The sequence below is a fragment of the Scatophagus argus genome, chromosome 2, assembly GCF_020382885.2.
Source record: "Scatophagus argus isolate fScaArg1 chromosome 2, fScaArg1.pri, whole genome shotgun sequence".
NCBI lineage: Eukaryota > Metazoa > Chordata > Actinopteri > Scatophagidae > Scatophagus > Scatophagus argus.
In genome coordinates this window covers 13,329,965-13,347,967 of record NC_058494.1, presented here as the reverse complement: position 1 = coordinate 13,347,967, position 18,003 = coordinate 13,329,965, and the positions used below count along the sequence as shown (strand labels likewise).

At 43.1% G+C, this 18,003-nt stretch overlaps 1 protein-coding gene across 4 annotated transcripts in view; it reads right to left on the bottom strand.

The window, feature by feature from the left end:
- tnrc6c2 (trinucleotide repeat containing adaptor 6C2) overlaps window positions 1-18,003 on the bottom strand; it is a 54,216-nt gene that overhangs the window by 7,886 nt on the left and 28,327 nt on the right. For 2 of the 4 annotated variants that reach the window (XM_046410760.1, XM_046410768.1), the window contains 17 exons: window positions 12,720-15,173; window positions 11,349-11,552; window positions 10,567-10,733; window positions 10,395-10,472; window positions 10,161-10,218; window positions 9,666-9,808; window positions 8,752-8,901; window positions 7,497-7,637; window positions 6,741-6,860; window positions 6,379-6,462; window positions 5,670-5,949; window positions 5,110-5,274; window positions 4,022-4,213; window positions 3,211-3,360; window positions 2,017-2,232; window positions 980-1,053; window positions 441-580 (listed from right to left, as the gene is read on the bottom strand). In XM_046410760.1, coding sequence (XP_046266716.1) covers window positions 441-580; window positions 980-1,053; window positions 2,017-2,232; window positions 3,211-3,360; window positions 4,022-4,213; window positions 5,110-5,274; window positions 5,670-5,949; window positions 6,379-6,462; window positions 6,741-6,860; window positions 7,497-7,637; window positions 8,752-8,901; window positions 9,666-9,808; window positions 10,161-10,218; window positions 10,395-10,472; window positions 10,567-10,733; window positions 11,349-11,552; window positions 12,720-15,173 — 4,816 coding nt within the window. Of the gene's footprint in view, window positions 1-440; window positions 581-979; window positions 1,054-2,016; window positions 2,233-3,210; window positions 3,361-4,021; window positions 4,214-5,109; window positions 5,275-5,669; window positions 5,950-6,378; window positions 6,463-6,740; window positions 6,861-7,496; window positions 7,638-8,751; window positions 8,902-9,665; window positions 9,809-10,160; window positions 10,219-10,394; window positions 10,473-10,566; window positions 10,734-11,348; window positions 11,553-12,719; window positions 15,174-15,767; window positions 15,975-16,869; window positions 17,488-18,003 lie in introns of those variants that run through there. The other 2 variants (XM_046410777.1, XM_046410786.1) reach the window with 2 other exon arrangements.

The window sequence follows — 18,003 nt, the reverse complement described above, 5'->3', positions numbered from 1 at the left end:
AGTGGGTTTTCCCGAGGTGCTCCAAGTTTTCTTTCTCTGTTATAGCTACTTCACTTTAATTTTTAAAAAAGTGGAAGTGGTAAAAAAAAAACATGGGTGACCATTACAAACCAATTTTGGTTTGCTAAGCACACTCTTGGCTGATGTAGGAGTCTTCAAGGATTCAAGGAGCTTTATTGTCATTTCACACATGTAGAAACATGAGGTGGAACGAAATTAGTTTCCACGGTCCCGGTATAAGCCCAATTACCTAACAAAATACCTAATGTAAATAAATATAAACAACACTATATAAATATAAAAAAAGCAATCAGAATTAAAGATATAAACATCAGAATAAAGCTATCTAAACAGTACTGCAGTATTGTGCAAATGACAGAGTAGTGCAAATGACAGTAATGCAATGAAATGAGTAGTTCAGAGTCTTTGCTGAGTCTTACATGTGCAGAGACTTCTGGGCCTTGGCGGCCTCGTCCTTGGAGCTGTAGCGCACCACAGCATTCCCCTGGGTCAGGTTGAGGTGGAATGTGATCAGGGGGCCGTGCTGCATGCACAGGGTCCGAAGAGTCGAACCATCAATCTGGAGCACAATAGAAAACAAAGGGCAAAAAAATGCAATTACACTTTATACTTTAAGTAACTGAGCTTACATTTTATCCTTAATTGTTTTCATGTTTTTTGAGTACCATTATGCTACATCTGCCCCAAACCCTTGTTTTTATCTAACATTTCACTTTTATTTTCTCCACTCTGCAAATAAATAAATAAAGAGAAAGAAAGAAAGTGTTTTGTATCACACGTACTAACATGTTTGCTAAAAGCACAGAATTATTGGTACTTTCTGAGCATGTCACATCTAGGCCATGATACATGAAACTGATCAGTGACCAGATCTATCTTTTGAGTTCCTAATATTTTACATGCTGGCTCTACACATAACACTATGCACATAACACATTAAGCAGCACAGAGGACGTACTTGTGGGGTGAGATTCCTTAGCACCAGCCAGCTGCTGGTCCTGTTGGAGCTGTCAGTACTCCAGGTGGTTCCCTCTGCAAATGCAAACATGGAGAAATATAGACACAGTCATATATAACATGAAGTACTGAGGAAAAGGAAAATTAGTGGAGCTGCAGAGTTTTTCCGTTCACTTTACACTCATGTGACTTACTAAGTAAAAGAAAGTTGGTTCAATAGTAAATGTAAAACAAAGAGTACGTGATAGATAGAGCAGAATTCTCTAAGGGAAACTGCAATTTCCTGTCAAACCGCTGTCAGGACACATTAGCCCTGGGATGAAGGTCAAAAAGTTTTACTCTTCAGAGAAAAATGTGATCTCTGCACACAATCTCTATTTTCACACACAAGATCTTGTCTGTGTTTCGAAAAGTAGTATTTCCTCCTCAAATTTAGACATGTCATGTCAAAACAAGGGCACGTTTGATGTTCGACTGAGGCCTCTCGCTGAGCCGGTAAACCTCAAGATGTCAGTTTAGCAGCCTGTGTATTGTGTGCTGTGAGCGAACAGTTGCAGCTGTGAACACTGCCACACCTATGCATCTCCAGTCATGTTTGTATTTGCTGGGTGTGAAATATCAGAATCAGAATCGTCTTTATTGCCATGTAAGAGAAAAGTTTTCACATTACACATTGTTTTGGTGATTGGTGCAGACATAGAACGTAAGAATGAGTAACATATAATAATAGGATAAAATAAAATAAAATAGAAAAAAAATAAGTAAAATAAATATGGTTCTGGAGGTAGTACAAAAGTGAGGTAGTACAGAGTGGAAGTAGTGCAATATGTCATGAAGAGAATGTCATACATGCCATACTTCACTTTAGGAAAAGTTGCCTTCTATTCAAGGAATTGTTCTTGATGTACTCTCATTAAAAATAACAAGTTTTGTAAATAGCTGTCAATTCTTTAATCTCCGAAAAGGAGTCTTGATGATGATGGTTTTTTTGTCATAACTTAATAAACTCAAGTTGTGATATCAGAGAAGAATGCTCACCAGAGGAGTAGGAGCCGCTCCACCCTTGGGCCAGGCCCAGCGAGTTGCCGCCCCAGGTGGAGGTGGGCTTGTTGTTGGTGAGGCCCGGTGGGGGCCGTGAAGGGGCCGTGGTGTTGCGTGGCCCCTGTGGGACTTTCCACAGTTCATGGGACAGAGAGGCTTGGCTTTGGGAGATGGGCCCTTGGGACCAGGTGGACTTCATATCAGACAGTTTACCTTTACATAGAGAGAGGATGGGGACATAGCATAAAGTTGATCGAAATTATTAATGGACGAAGATGTAACAATACAATTAAGTTACAATCAACAAAAGTCACAGACAGAGGTGAAGTAGAAGCAAACACACTTTTCAGTTTCCAATACCATTGTTCTGTATTTGCACTGAATCCCTGCCTTCCTCCATAATGATTGTAAAGGCTAAAACTACATAAATAATGTCTATAAATAAATGAGACAAAATATTTACGAATCACATAACTGACATACACAGTAGACATCTGAAAAAGATCCTAATGTACGTGCCCACACACATACACACACACACACACACAGGGTGTGTACTGATGTCATGACTAGCTGGGGTGAAGCTTGTTTTTGTATGGGTTGGATCAAAGAGGCACAGGTAGTTAAAGGTCATGGTATCGGTACAGGCTTAATTTATATGCATTGTGGGAACAAGTTTAGGTGTGACTTGGTATAAGAAGACCATGAATATAGGTCAGGATAAGGTCAGGTAAGCCAAGGTGAAGAGTAAGCAGGGAGTCACTGGTGTCCCAGGGATCTTGTTTGGATGGGGAGAGGTTTAGCAGGTCCACACATGGAGGGAAAACACTCTGGATGTGTACCTGAGCTGTCTCCATCAGAAGATGACAGACTGAAAGAACTAGAGTAGCCACTGACTGACCAGTCACTGCTGGTTGGAGGCAGAGGGCCATTCTGAAGTGGAGCAGCTGGGGAAGTGGCTATATGGTCATAGAGGTAAAAGTGACCAGAGACGGAGAGGGAAAAAAAAACAAAAATAAAGAAATTCATGTATGCATCAGTACAGGCACATGATGTTGTGGGATAATAGAGATAGGAACTTGGATCAGCTTGTGTAAGTGAAGTAATTTGATTCACTTAACAAAGCATGTTTTTGGTTAAGGGCTACGGATTGTCTTAAATTGACATTTGCGTCCCTGGCTCTGTTTGTACCTCCATTCCTGTCCCGCAGGAGGTATCGATTAACGTCATGGATGTTGGTGTTGATGGTGGGACCGCTGGGGACGCTGCCAGGTGTCATGTTGGGGTCATTCTCTGGGTCAATGTTCTGAAGGCCCTTCCATGGCACACCTGGGCAGAACTCTGACGGAGTAAAATAAATTGCTCAATGAAGGGTTTCTTTAAACAATGCCACAACTTGAGGAACTCAAGGAGCCATCTCATGACTTCCTTAAAGTTTAAAGACTTAGCAACCACAGCTTTCTACATACTCATTCTCAGACTAACTGCTGGTGAGAATATTGAATTAATCAGATGATTCTTCTTTTTTCATGTTGTAGCACCGTATTTTCACACACAAAAACTTGTACTGGTTTTTATTAATGAAAAATATCTGTGGGTTGCTACAAAGCAGATTTGCTCCAAGGCCAACATATTTATGTTTACGTTTTGCATTTTTTCTCATTTGGAGACACTTTAGCTGATGTTCTTTGGACTCTCAAAAGTCTATCTGGAATTGTAGCTGACCACAAACATTCTGGCATGTCCCAGGAGTAAAAGCACTGGAGTAAAAACTAACATTATTAATGCCTGACATTCCATTTAGTTTCTTCGGTTCATGCTGGCTCACTGTTTCACTAACTTACTGGGACACTTGAACAAAGCAGAGCCCTTGTTAGAGTTATTAATTACACCTGTGTTTCTGAGAAGAGAGACTTTCACATGGTGAAAGTGAAGACACCCCCGGGGTTGACTGAGGTTTATAGAGGCATTACCAGTTATTTTGCTTGGATATTGTCCTCACCTGGGGGCCAGTTAATGTTGGTCCCGTTGGAGATCTTTTCACTGGGGCTCTTGCCCTGACCCCAGCTGTCTGGGGGCACCAGTGGGCTGGTGGCAGACTCAGAGCTGGACATTAGATTGTATGGGCTGTATGAGTCCTCCAGCTGGGGGGGTTTCCCAGGGGGGCCCAGGGTAGAGGCAGCAGACATGGCACCTATCATACACACAGACAAATAAGAGAATAGGAATTAGCTTCAGTTTATAATGAGGGTAAAATGTATGAAAGTGCTGTGAAGTTAGAAAGGAATACACAGTTCTTCATTTTGCATGGGTTACTTATTTTGCTATTATTTTGTCTGTCAGGCTCTAGTTAAGTTCATACCTAACTGTATAGAAAGTTGATCCTCTGATGCTCTGAGTATCTTAAGTTTGTCAGTACATCTTTCAAAGTTCAGAATTGACACTGATAAAGCTTTCACACTTTTAAGTGTTTGTTCCTCATAAGACTCTAACATGGAAATCAGTTTGAAGACAGAATGGGTGTGGGGAAAAAAGACCCCGAGCAGACACTGATGAGATCTCAGATGTTTTCAATTTTAACATTTGAGATATCATCAAGGGAAACTGTAGAGATGAACAAGCTGGTGTCAATAATCTAGTTCATCACCACAAAACAAAATACAACGCAGCCATCAGTGGAAAAACACACTGAGAAAGGGCAGCTTTTCTCTGAGCAGTAAGTGCAAATGGGAGGCATTTTGACACGAGGGTAAGTGTTTCTGGCTGTGAATGACTCTGCAGTCAGAATGTGAGAAAAAAAACAACTGAACTGACGCTGGCTTCTTGTCAACAAGCTCTGCGTCAGAAGAAGCCAGTTCAGTTGTTGTTCACTTGAGTTTCTCACTGATAAAAAAGTTCATGAGGCTCAAATGTGTGAAGGCATGTAATGATAGTGTCCTAGATAATTTTAATAACATTTTACAGCTCTTACCCACAACTGAAGCCCCATCATTGCACACTTAACACTTAACTTAAATATCTCAAACAAATGTAAGGTCATTATTTGAAAGTCAATGTGTGCATGTCTGCTTATGTTTTTCTTGAACATACCGTGCTTATTGAGGTTGCTCTCCATGTTTGAGGAGTTGCCAGAGAGGCTGTCCATGGAGTTGGAGTGTGTCCACTGGGACAGGCGGGACTGGGGCTGAGGGGGCTCCTTCAGGGACAGACCCCCAACCTCCATGCAATTTACATTCATGTTTGGATTCAGTCCAGCTGCACAAGCACAAAAAAAATAATCTTGAATTTATTCAAGTAGACAAGTGCAGTTTTTATTAATTTAAATAAATCAGGAACAATCCACATTTTATTGTGTCAAGAAATTGTTTTTGATCCTCATTTAGGGGGTGATATAGGTTGTCCTAAAGCTGGAACATTGTCAGAAGATGGAGGAGCCTAAATGTAAAATGTGAATTTATTTCTTAAAAAAATGGACTGATTGTGCTTTTGGTGGGGCGCAATAGGGGTCCTCGTAACAAATTTATGATTTGTGGATGGCCACACTGTATAGTGTGAGCACAGATGGATACACCACAGGGTTGTTATCACAGCAAGCAAGTTACATTTTGTCAGATTCACATTGTTTGATGTTATCCCAAAACCCAACTCACAGAGAGGGTAGGTGCTGTAGGCGTTGGGCGAAGACGGCGGCTCTTTGGTGTGTAGTGTGTCGGCAAGGCCTGGAGCCTGGTGTGGGCCTGTGAAGGGATCCAGGGTTGATTTGCTGGATCCAGGGCCTCCAGCTGGGCCACCAGGAGGATGCAGACCAGCAGAGGAGGAAGATGAGGAGGAATGAGAGGGAAGTGGCTGCTGTTTCATCAGCAGCGCCTGGTACAGCTGACGCTGGTGCTGCTGGATCTGCTGCTGCATGTTGGTGATTGTACGTGCAACCTGGGTGAGAAGAGAGAAAGTTGAGAAAAATGGTGGGAGAAACTACAAGCATTTGCTCACAAAAGCATCCTCTTTCAAAAGTACTCGTCTTGCAGCAGGCTGCTTATATCTGTCTACAAAGCAACAAAAATTTCAAAAAGGGAGAACAAACCCTTTCTCCTTTTCACAACAGGAGGAAGACTGGTTGGCTTACATTCAATGACAACTAACATGTTTCTATGGAAATATCTTCAATTTTGAGCAACTCATGCTGTAACACACAATTATTTCCTGCACTGTTGTTTTTATGTGGTCAGATGAGAATCAAAGTATTTGTTGAGAAACAAAAATGAAGCTGTGTCATTGTTTTGAGTCAGTTCTCACATGGAGAAACAAATTACCTTTATGATACTTGTTGTGTGTGTGTAACGATGCACTGTGTTGACTCACTTGCTGCTCTTGTTGTCTAATGGGGCCGGAAACATTGCGTTGCGCCTGCATCATCTGCTGCTGGATTTGTAAACGCTGGTATGCCTGAATGAAGGAAACCAAAAGCACAATTCAGTGAAATGAAAAATACATTAATGGAGGGAACGAAAAGGAGTAGTAGGAGATATGGATCAACTGTTACCATGTGATAAAACATTCAATTTTAGCTGTTGTTTCTCAGACAGATGTATTATTTTTTTGTTGAATTGTCAGTCAATATTAGATCATTGGTCGGCTTCTATTTATATTATAGGTCCATAACACACAAGTTCTCAAGGTCATTGAGCACTACAAATAAAAATGGAAAGCAGACTGTGACTCACCATTTGCAGTTGCTGAAGTTGGTACAATAGAGTCATTTGTTGAGGGTTTATTGGTGAGGTTAAAAGTGCAGGATTCAGACCAATGTTTTTTGCTGCAAACTGCAAGAGTTGTGCTTGGACCTGAGGGGTGTGGCGATGAGATGGAAAGAATGGGGAAGCAGAAAGTAGGGGTGATAGGTTAGTTACTGAAAATCACATAAGCAGTATAAGCACAACTTCCTGCAAGGCAAAATTAGTCACTTCACTACTACACATGCAAGAAGAAGAAGAGAAAGTGTCTGCTAAAGGAGCCAAGTATTCTTTCCAAACAATACCAGTCTTCACAGTACTTTTCTACTGCTTTACTTTCTATAACATTTTTAAATTTAAAAGCATGTGATAGGCTGAAATGATGCTACTTGTTATGGATTCTTGTTAAGTATATCACTCAGATTGTGGATACTATGTTAAATGTAAACAATAGTTGATAAAAATTCTCATGAGTAAATAAACTGTGAGTTATTGTTCTTTTTTTTTTTTCAACAAATATTTACACATCCCCAAGATCCAGCATAAATAAATCACAGTCACATTCACACAATCAGGGGACAGTTTTAATATTTTAAGAAATAAAAAGAGAAATTATGCAGAACAAAGACACACCAGTAGAGAAATCAACATTTGAAAATATGGATGTCAAATAGTGTTATAGGACAAACACTAATATGCCAGCTATTAGACATCCGATATGTACATCACTAGGTGTGCGTTACCTACCTGAGGGGAGAGAAACTGAGGCACTTGAGCACGTAGACTAGGCTGGGAGGAGCTGAGAGGTGGCACTGGTGGCTGAGGAGGCTGCTGCTGCATGGCCCGGGTTTGTGCTGCTCCACTACTGCCAAACATTCCACTGGGTATCTATAAGCAGGAGTCATTAAGGCACACTGAAACTTCTTCAAAACCTCCACTTTTACTCAAATAACTAAAGCCATTCAATGCCATTTCCTCACTCAAGAGCTGAGCCACTGAATTGAGAAAATGAAATTCTCTGCGACATCAGAGAAGAGCTACAAAACACCTCAAGCAAGACTTGAGCATTCAACTGTCAATTTGATGACTTTGTATAATACATGAAAGAGTGCACTTGAACTGGATGAAAAGGAAAATTTCAAGTACACTCAAAAAGGTGGATAATCGTCCCAGCACACATAGCAATGTCTAAAAACATTTTTCAAAGCATTTACCCTGGAGGTATAACTTCACAGTACACCTTCTGCACAAAACCATATGAGGAACAGGAACTAAGAACAGCTAGTTGTCATCAGATTATGACATTATGAATGGTCTGATAAATCAGTTAGCCTGAAACAATTAGCCAGTGCAAGGCAGCTTTGTGCATTTCCAGTTCCACATTGCTGAGGAGGTATTTCTGTCCAGTGCAAAAAAAGAAGCCTGCTTAAAGCCTGCTCTTTGTTTGGTTTCAAGGACATGCTGCAGTTTTTCTGGGCCATGGCTGCCTCTAGGGGTGATATTTGATAGAGCATAACTATTTGATTTCAATGGGCACTTCAGGCAAGGTCATATACACATAAGTGAGCAATGGAAAAGGGCAGAATTGGGAGAGCACGCAGGTAGAGTGGTGTGTGTAAAACATATTTATCTTTTTCTTGCCATCTCTACGTCATATACACTTAAATCCAGCATGAAGTCATTTTATTTTATGCATTGACTGGTGACCAAAATGTGTTTTGCACTGACCAAGGTTTGATCGTACGATCAGACAGCATATTCTGCTGTCAGTAAAGCAGCTGCTCAAATGTTCTTGTTGTGTTCAGCTTACACTGTTGAAATTGCGGGAATTGTGGGATAATATACAGAACAGCAAAATGCTTGTTGTTGTTATTTTATTTTCTGCTGTAATGAAAAGTGAATAAACTGAGCCAATTTTCACCAACAGCATTGATACAGTGAGTTTGTCGAGTGTTTCTGTAATTTTTCCCAACTCATGTTGAGCTCTGCATGAGTGTGTTACCTGCTGTCTGTTGTTCAAGTTTTGCATGGCCAGCCCCGGGTTGCCCTGTCCCAGACCCTGCCCAGGAAGGCTACTGTTGGCCAGGGGGAGCTTCAGGCTGGGGGAAGGCAGAAACGGTGATGGGGGGGCATCATCTGACAGAACACCATCCTGGAAAATAAAGAAAGAAAAGAAAGAAAAAGGTTGAGATTTACATCCAAGTCACACAACAACAATCACCTGAATCTCAATATCGGCACAGGTGAGCTTGTGGTGGACTACAGATGTACATGTAAAAAGTTCACTAAGATAAATAAAAAATCATAGTCAAAATCATTGTTTGTGTTCACATGCCTGGCCAGTAAAGAAGCTACAAATCCTAAAATGGGCATGCTTCACACACACACACACACAGTGTAGGTTTTCATGCAGGTAGGTGAGTCCCCACGTGTAGCTGTGTAAACAGGTTTTTGTCACCATGAAATCAGAAAAACATCTGTGCTTGCGCGCGCGCACACACGCACACACACACACACACACACACTTCAACACGACAGCACAAAAGATCTATACAACCAGAAAAGTGTCGAGGTGGGCACCCAACGTTAGTGTCACCAAGACACTATACGACCAAATGTGAAATATGGTCACAGTCTCCCCTTTTGCCATAACTAGCCTATTAATCTTTTTGGCTATGACCTTAAATGTGTGTTGTAAGGCCCCAGTGGCCTTGGCCTTTGACTACCAAATCAGTTTATCTTTGAGGCCAAGCAGGCAAGGTGTTCCTGAAATATCACATTCACAAGAAGGGGAAGGACTGATAACCTGAAAACATAATTCTTCTGGCCACAAGTGTTGTCTTTGTGGAGGCCTAAAAAGGCAATTGCAAAAATGATGCAATGATGGCCTGAAGGTGTGTCAGTTTAACGTCTTACCTTGTCAAGAAACGTGTTGCGGTCAGAGGGGTCTTTGGAGAGCGCAGAGGGCCGACACACCATGGGCTTGTTCATGCCGTTGCTGTAATCAGACATGCCCATGCCCCGCTTGTCCAGGTCCGTCTTCTTCTCCAACAGGGCGCCTGGGAGCAGAAAGGGGGAAGACACAATAATTATTAAATCTAGACAGGGAAACACCCTGTGACCTAAAATGAAATGATGATTTGGAGAGATGTATTCAAAATGCCACATCATTATCAATATATCTGTATAGCATTTGGGTATGCTGGTGTTGCACAACAAGTAAAAACTTGCATTCACTGAAGTTAAATACCCCATTTTTAGGAAAGGTAAGGGTTGGTAGTACACCCTGTTGAACTGAAAGGCAAATGTGCAAACAGTAACTGAATTCTGGTCTTAACTCCTCACAAGTTAGTCACATACTAGCATACACACACAACGATGAAATCCACACAAACATGTTGGTCAACTTACTCATGGCCTGGTCAAGGTTCATGTTGTTGCTCTTCAAAGCCTCCTCAGCAGGGTCTCTCTGTAACACAAAGAACACATACGCCTGTCACTGACCACCGTTTGATTGTGTATCTTCATGTGTTTCTGCACTGTGCATGAGAGGATTCTGTACCGAATCCAGATCTTGTAGATTTATACCTAAATGAAAATGTGTCGATTGTGAGAACTTCTCTCTAAATATATATTGTCACATACCGGAAAGCCCATGTCAGTGAGCTGTTTGATGAGACGGTTCATGATCCAAACCTCATCTGGCTTGTTGCCTATCTTACCCTGACAACACACAAGCAAAATAGACAAATATTGTTTTTTTTTTTTTTTACATGACAACAGTTCCCATTTAAAGCAGTCAGGTGTGTTCTCTGACCTTGCTTTGACCCTTCTTGGGTCCATTGCCCCAGGAATTGCAAGAAGAGCTGCTCTCCTGGGAGGTGGGGCTGTTCCACATGTCCCCATCTTCTGCGTCCCATTGGCCAGTAGACATCCCCATCTCCTCTCCTCCATTTCCCCAACTATCTTGCATAGGTTTGGGGCCTGAGAAAGAGATGAAGTAACATTAAGAAAAAAGGAAGATGTGAGAAATTAGAAATGAAAACAACAGAAAGTGTGTTGTTCACCTGTGTTACAGTGTTTTAGTTTTTGTGATATATCCTACATGCACACTGACAATATGCAAACAATTTCAGAGTGTGAGCTGCAGGAGATTTTCAACCTGACCACTTGGTGCCACTGTTGCCATGTGACACTTGTACTTTGCCTGTGCAAGGTTCAGACCAGCAGCACAAATAAGCAAGACCTACTGAGGTGTGGAATTGCTTTAATCTCAGCAACATGTCAGTAGCACTAACAAACACCTTTACAAGTGGAACAATGCTACAGAGGTCTAAAAAACTTCCTATATAATATATCCTTAATCTGAAGTTTGATAGCGCACACATACTGGGACTCAACATTGCTCAGTCTCTTACATGAAGTGTGGTACCACTGGACACAACCCAAATCTCATGTCACACAATCCATACCATAAATCTGGGACGACTGTGTAGTTTACAAGGTGTGGTAAATTTAAACCATTTCAGATGGTGGTGAACATAGTTCAGCATCTTGGTACATGCGTCACCGAAAATATTATTCATCCGTGGGTGTTACCTGACTTGCAGGGTGCAGAACCTGGGGGTCCACTGGCCCTGCCATAAGGTCCAGAGGAGTCGTGGCCACCATCTCCCCATCCTCCTACACCACCTGGGGGCTTTCCCCAGGCAGAGGTGCCATTGTCCACAGTTGATGTTGGAGCTGCTGGCTCTCCCCATGCAGGCTCTGACTTGGGCTGAACACTGGGAAGTTCTCCCCAACCTGAAAGAGAGACGGGAATTAGAAACGAACTGTACATTAGTGAATTTTTACTTTCAACATGCAGTTATACATTATGCCACTAAACTTCACCCTTGAGTACTAAACAATGGATGGATGGTTCAAAACAGAAATAAACTGAATCTAAGCCATGTTTAAAAACACCTTGCCTTTAGCCTTGAAATCTGCTTGGTATTCATACACAAGTGAGATATTTCTTCAACTGTTTATTATCATAAACCAAGTAAAAGAGAAACACCGCACTGCACGAATCTACTGAAGTTTCATGGCTTCCATGATTTTTTGTTACACTGTCTTTTCAGACCCTCTTGATGAGCACAGTGACATGTTAATAAGAGAGACAAACAGTAAGCTTGTCAGTTGAGATAGTCACATGCTGTCTATATAGAGAGGCCTTTAATACCAGCCTCCTCCTGACAGCAGCAGGTCCTTGACTATCTCTGTTGACCTCATCAAGTGGGCTGTGTGTATGAGTGCGCGCGCATGTGTATGAATGTGTAGGAGATGGATGAAAGCAGCAGCTCAGGCTAGTCAGTATAAACTCTTTAACTCCATCTATTCTTCCTCCATCTGTATTGGTTTCAGTAGAGATGGGTGATGAGTTTAATGGTGTTCAGCACAAGGCAGTCATGAGGCTTTGGTAGGTGCAGTGCAAATGGCAAACAGCAGGGGGCAATGGTATCATTCATAATCAAAAATGTTGGCCATTTAGGCAATGCCATGTATATATGCATGGCCTTTGTCTTCACATAGACTTATCTGAATTGACTGCAGCGTTAACTTAAGCTTGATGTACAGTCTTAATTATGTATGCATGACCATTAAGAGGCCTTAAAAAACTAATAGACTATCTGCTTAATAACAGTGAGAGAATTCTTTTAAGAAATAATATCCAAACAGACTAACCACCACTGCCAACAATGTGTTTTATTAATAGTTTAGTGACTGTACGTGTTGATGAGTGAAAACAACTCTCAGCTGAATGCCATTTAATAAAACATATTTATGCTCTCAGAAGCTCTATTTTTCAACCTGCTTTTCACACAAACCGTGCATTTTTAAACATTCAGTGTTGGTTTTAAAGAGAATAGAAACTTTGTAAGCATTTTCAGAATATCAAATACAGACAGCAAAGCCATACTATGTTACCTGGGTTGGCGAGGGGGGGTCTACCCTGGGGGCCTGCACCTGGATGTGAGGCACTGTTGGGTGACCCATTGTTGTTTCCATGGTGTTGCAGGTGAGTTGGGGGTTGCCCATGTTGAGGATGGTGATGCATGTGGTGAGCAAGATGGTGATTGTTGTTGCCAGGGCCGACAGAGTGATTGCTGTTGTTATTGTTGGGGATAGTCATTCCACCATTCTTACTGGGAGGTGGGCCGCTGTTACCTGGGTTATTATTGGGATTGTTGCGATCCCACATGTTGACAGTCTTGTTGTAGGTAGTGGGATCTCCCCAGGTGGAAGTTCCGTCGTCAATCTCCATCTTCCTGCGTATGGAGGGAGGAGAGGGTTCTTCCCAGCCTGTGGGCTCCATTCCCTGGTCCTGTTTGCTGGCATTGCCCCAGCTAGATGTGTTCTGCTTCACAGAACCTGCACCACCCCATGAACCAATGCTGCCACCTCCTCCGCTGCCAGTGCTGCTGCTGCTGCTTTCTTGGGGCTTGGAAGAGCCCCAGCCTCCCTGCACTGGGCCATTGGTGCGTGGTGTCTCCCCCCAGCTGCTATTATTCACAGTGGGAGCAGGCTTACTCCAGCCCCCTCCTCTATTTCCTCCTCTGGGGCTTTCTTTCCATCCACCACTTCCTCCTTCTCCTTCCCACATGCTGGAGGATCCATTGTTCTTCACCTCTGCCTCTCCCCAGTCCCCTGTGCTGGACCCATTTGAGACCCCATTACTGTTGCCCCAACCATGAGAGCTTTTGGGGCCCTCTCCCCAGCTAGTAGACTGACTTTTCATCAGGCCATCATCCCAACTGGGTGTTTTGTCCTCAGAACTCCAGGATGGTGTGCCTCCATTTCTAGGACCACTGGTAGGTAAAGGGTCTCCCCAGCTACTGGAGGTGCCATTTGGGGTTTTGCTGAGTGACTGTGAGGAGTCTCGCCATCCTGATCCAGTCTGGACTGGCTGAGGTAGGGGAGCTCCCCAGCCAGAGGATGATGATCCTTCACTGTCATTTTTTCCTCCAGACCCAGGCCTCTGACTAGGGCCAATGTTTGGGTTGATGGTACCTCCATTGATGGATGAGGGTCCGCCATTAGGACCGGAGCCTCCTAAGGTGTCTGAGCTGCTGTTGCTCTTCCCATCATCAGAGTTGGCTTCTTCCATCTCCCATACAGTGTGCTGTCGGATGGGGGTCTGTCCCCAACCAGTGTTACTCAGCACCCTAGGGTCCAGGTCCTGCCGGGGTAGTAAAGGGGCAAAATCCATATTGGAGGACCTGTCTCTGTGGTGGGATTGACCTTCGTTGCTGTCCCCACTACCCTCGCTTGCTGGTGCTGTTCCAGACTGCTGGCCCCATGAGCTAAGTTGCTGGTCCTGGCCTGAACCAGAACTACCAGCGTCTACTGAGTCCCAGCCTTTAGATGCATCACCAGAGGATTTACCCCATTCACCCCAACCACCACTTCCACTACTTCCACCACCACTGCCTTGGCGGCCCCATGCAGAAAGGCCTCCAGAAGGAGTTGAGTCCCAGCCTGAGTCCTTGGGAGAGTCAGCTGCCTTGGTTTCTCCACTTCCCCATACAGAGCTGCCTGTTGTGTCCCCATTGAGCTGGGATGATTCAGTGGGTGATTGGCCTCCCCAGCCAGTTAACCCATGGATAGGGCTCATAGGCTCCTGAGCTTGCTGTTGTTGATTAGTGTGGTTTGGTCCATCAGTGTTAAGGTTAGCAGGTTCTATATTGAAGGACAAGTTTGTGTTGGTTGAAGGGTGCTGTTGATCATTTTCGTTAGCATTTATCATGCCAACCCAACCTCCCCCACCATTATCTGAACCTCCCAGGTTCCCATTTCCAATGTTCCCATTGCCATTAATACCTGGAGGGAGGGATGAGGAGTTTGACACCCCACTGGGGCCAATACTGCCACCTCCACCACCTTCATGGCCGAGAACAGGCCAGGCAGATGGGTTGGCATTGGGATTGAGGTTCAAGTTAAAATTGGGAGAACCCCAGTTATTGGGTGCTCCTACTCTGCCACCATTTATACCATCTTGTTTCCCATCTGAGCCCCAGCCCCTATTACCAGCTAATGTACTGGCTGACCCAGGTCCCGTCATCATATTACTGTTAGCTTTGAGCGAGGGATAGTGGGCCTGCTGGCCTGCAGCACCTGTGGCCATACTCAGAAAACTACTGCTACTGGTGGTAGTGACAGCACTGGTGTCTTGGTTAGAGCTAGCTGAGCCCAAGGGGCATTCTGGTGCAGTAGGGTGATTGGGGTCACTGCTGCGGCTGATGGAGGGCCAAGCTTCTGCGTCGCTTCCGTCAATAATCACTTTGTCCCAGGTGGTGGCACTGGAAACGCTGTCAACTGGTAAAGAGGCTCCCCAATGAGACGTCTCATACTGGGCAACAGAGCCACTATGGAAAGATATGTCTAACGGCAAAAGGGGAGAGAGAGAGATTGAGACAAAGGGGAAACATAGTAACGAAAGAGAAAAAACACAGAGAGGGGAGGGGGGGGGGGGGTAGAGAGAGAGAGAGAGAGAAAAAAATACATTATGTTAGGCCAAGGAACATCACGTAATACAGTCCTGTTAGTCTCCTCGACCAATTCTATCTTCTTGGTTGGTTAATGCTAGCTATCAGACTTGGCAGGATGAGATGGGCACACACTTGCACGCTCCACAGTCCAACACATAATCAGGATGCACAGCCAAGCGTGCTACATGTCATATCAGCTACAACATATCCATATATCCTTGCCCTGGTGCAGTCAGCCAAACAGAAATGAAGATAGGGAGCTCTCATGTTCTTTTATTTCTCAATCCTTCTTTCCTCTTCTTTATCCTCACTTTCCACTTCAACCTACTTCTTTACAATTCATTTTCTTGCACCTCGCCATCTTGTTTTGCCCCTTACTTCCTTCTCACAATCTAACTGCCCTTATACATTATACTTCCCCCTTCTTCCTGCTTTCTTTCTCTTTCCACATCTCCTCTCTCACTTCCTACTCCCCCTCTTTCTTCACCTTTTAATTTCTTCCTTTCTTCCCCCTGCTCTCCTCTAACACCCAGCAGTGAGAGGCCCATCCGTCTCCATCGTGGCTTTGCTGGCTGGGGCTGTGAAGGGAAGCCCAAGTGGAACGCCGCTCATTTATTGGAATGAAACCAGGATGGCTTCTCATCCATCACTCCCTACGCTCCACCAGGCCTACTCCTCCTCCAACTGCACTGCACTAAGAAACCACATAACATTTCCTGTGTGTATGTTGGCTTCTTACGTCTCGTATATACATAATACTGTGTGTGTACACACGCTTGTTGTTATCACAATAAGGGAACTGAGGACCGCATGTAAATTTTTTCCTACTACTTACCAGCCTTCAAGCACGATCTATCAATTCAGTATCAGACTACCAAAAACAGAACACTTTGGATGATTTTCTAATCAACATAATATCTTACACAAGAAATTTCATTATGCACAAATGCATCCCATCAGAGGGGGAACTAATAATAGACTGATTTTATGCTGTAAAAGGGTAATCAATCAGTGGGAGGCAGCTAATCAATGATCCTATTAATGCTAGTGGGTGAGAGCAGGAGAGGCTATTGATCCAGCACACAAACATCCTAACTGCTAGGCCATCCTCACGTAATAGGCTAAAAACCAATGAGAACTGCTATGAATCTCAGCACCATAGAAGCCAACCAAGCACGCGAGGGGAGAAATTAATCCAGTAACTCCTGGTAGAGAAAGGAAAATCAATGAGTCTTGTGAAATGGCCAAAATGTGTACATGTAAGCTACACATTTACCTGATATTTTCCAACACTCAGCATAACTGAATGTTTCAGTGATAAAATAGCAGATATGTTATGCATGTAAAGGGCTATAAACATCACATTCCCACTGATAAAATGCAAATTCATTAAATATGGACAAAGTGCAATGTCAAACCATATATAACACAAGCAGTCCATTTCAACAAGCATTAGTTGCCTAACAGACAACAGTACACTTCACGCTAAACTCCTGCGTAACTGCAGTAAGCATGGCTCACTAACCTTTAATTATAAACCCAGGCTGTGTCTAAAATATTTGCCTTATTTGGTAATTAAGCTGCCTTACCTTCCATTACTCTGGCATTATTTTCCATCAGATTGTTACAGTGATTTCCATAATAGCCATAAGTTATCCATCATGAGATAAAGACCCAGTGGTCAAAACAATCCAGTCAGATGAGGGAAAAGTCCATTTGTTTGAGATGTGTGGACACACACACAAATACTGGCAGATATGTGGATTTAAGATACTGCACAACATGCCACAGAGTGGCTGAAAATGCAATTTTCGCCTGAACACACTTATCTCCACTCCCCAGGCAACGTTATCGCACAGGGTCGTCAGACTGACGGCACACATACACACACCAAAACCGCTCTGCACTCAGTTCGCAATCAGATGAAGACAGAAAAAAATCCCACTAAAACATCATAGCAAAAGTGACCCTTCACAACTGCTGCAACAGTGTCATTTCTGAAGGAAAGTTCAAGTTGTTTAAACTTTAAAACAAGTCAGATGTAAGTCATTCAATTAGAAAGCCAATGCCTAATCTCTCTGAGCTAACGGAGTAGATACAAAATTATGAAGTGTATCTGTATCTGTCATTGCACACTGAAGGATGAGATGTGTTGATATAATTTTTAAAAGAAAAAAAAAGCAGTTTAACTTTGAGGAATGTGTCAGATGTCACAATAACTGAAACACTGTATTCGCTAAACAAATAAGTCAAAGAGGTTCCAATAGTTCGAATATTTATTCTTTAGGGATTTGACATATAGGGATAATCTTGCTCTGAAAGGCTGTTTTGGAACCATTTAAGATCTACTAATTTGGTGCATGCCTGCTGCCACCCACTCTGTCAAAGGGAGCTTTCTGAGCACAGAGAAGTGCCATTTTATCAGTTTTGAAACATAGCCAAGAAGCTGAGGCTGCAGCCTCAGGAAAATTTTGTTTGGGCGACCCCTCACCCACCCAGTGCATCTTCCTCACTCTGTCTTTGTCTCAGTCTCATTTGCACATTTAGTGCCATCTTTGGATCAGTCCTTTGACAAACATGTACATGATATAGAAAATAAATTTCAAACAAAGACCCGCATAAAAAAAAGGTAGACAAAAATGAGTGTATGCTGCAGGCAGTGGAGAAAAAGGGGTCAGTCAGGGAAAGAGTGGGAGAGAGTGGAAAAATACCTGAGGAAAGGT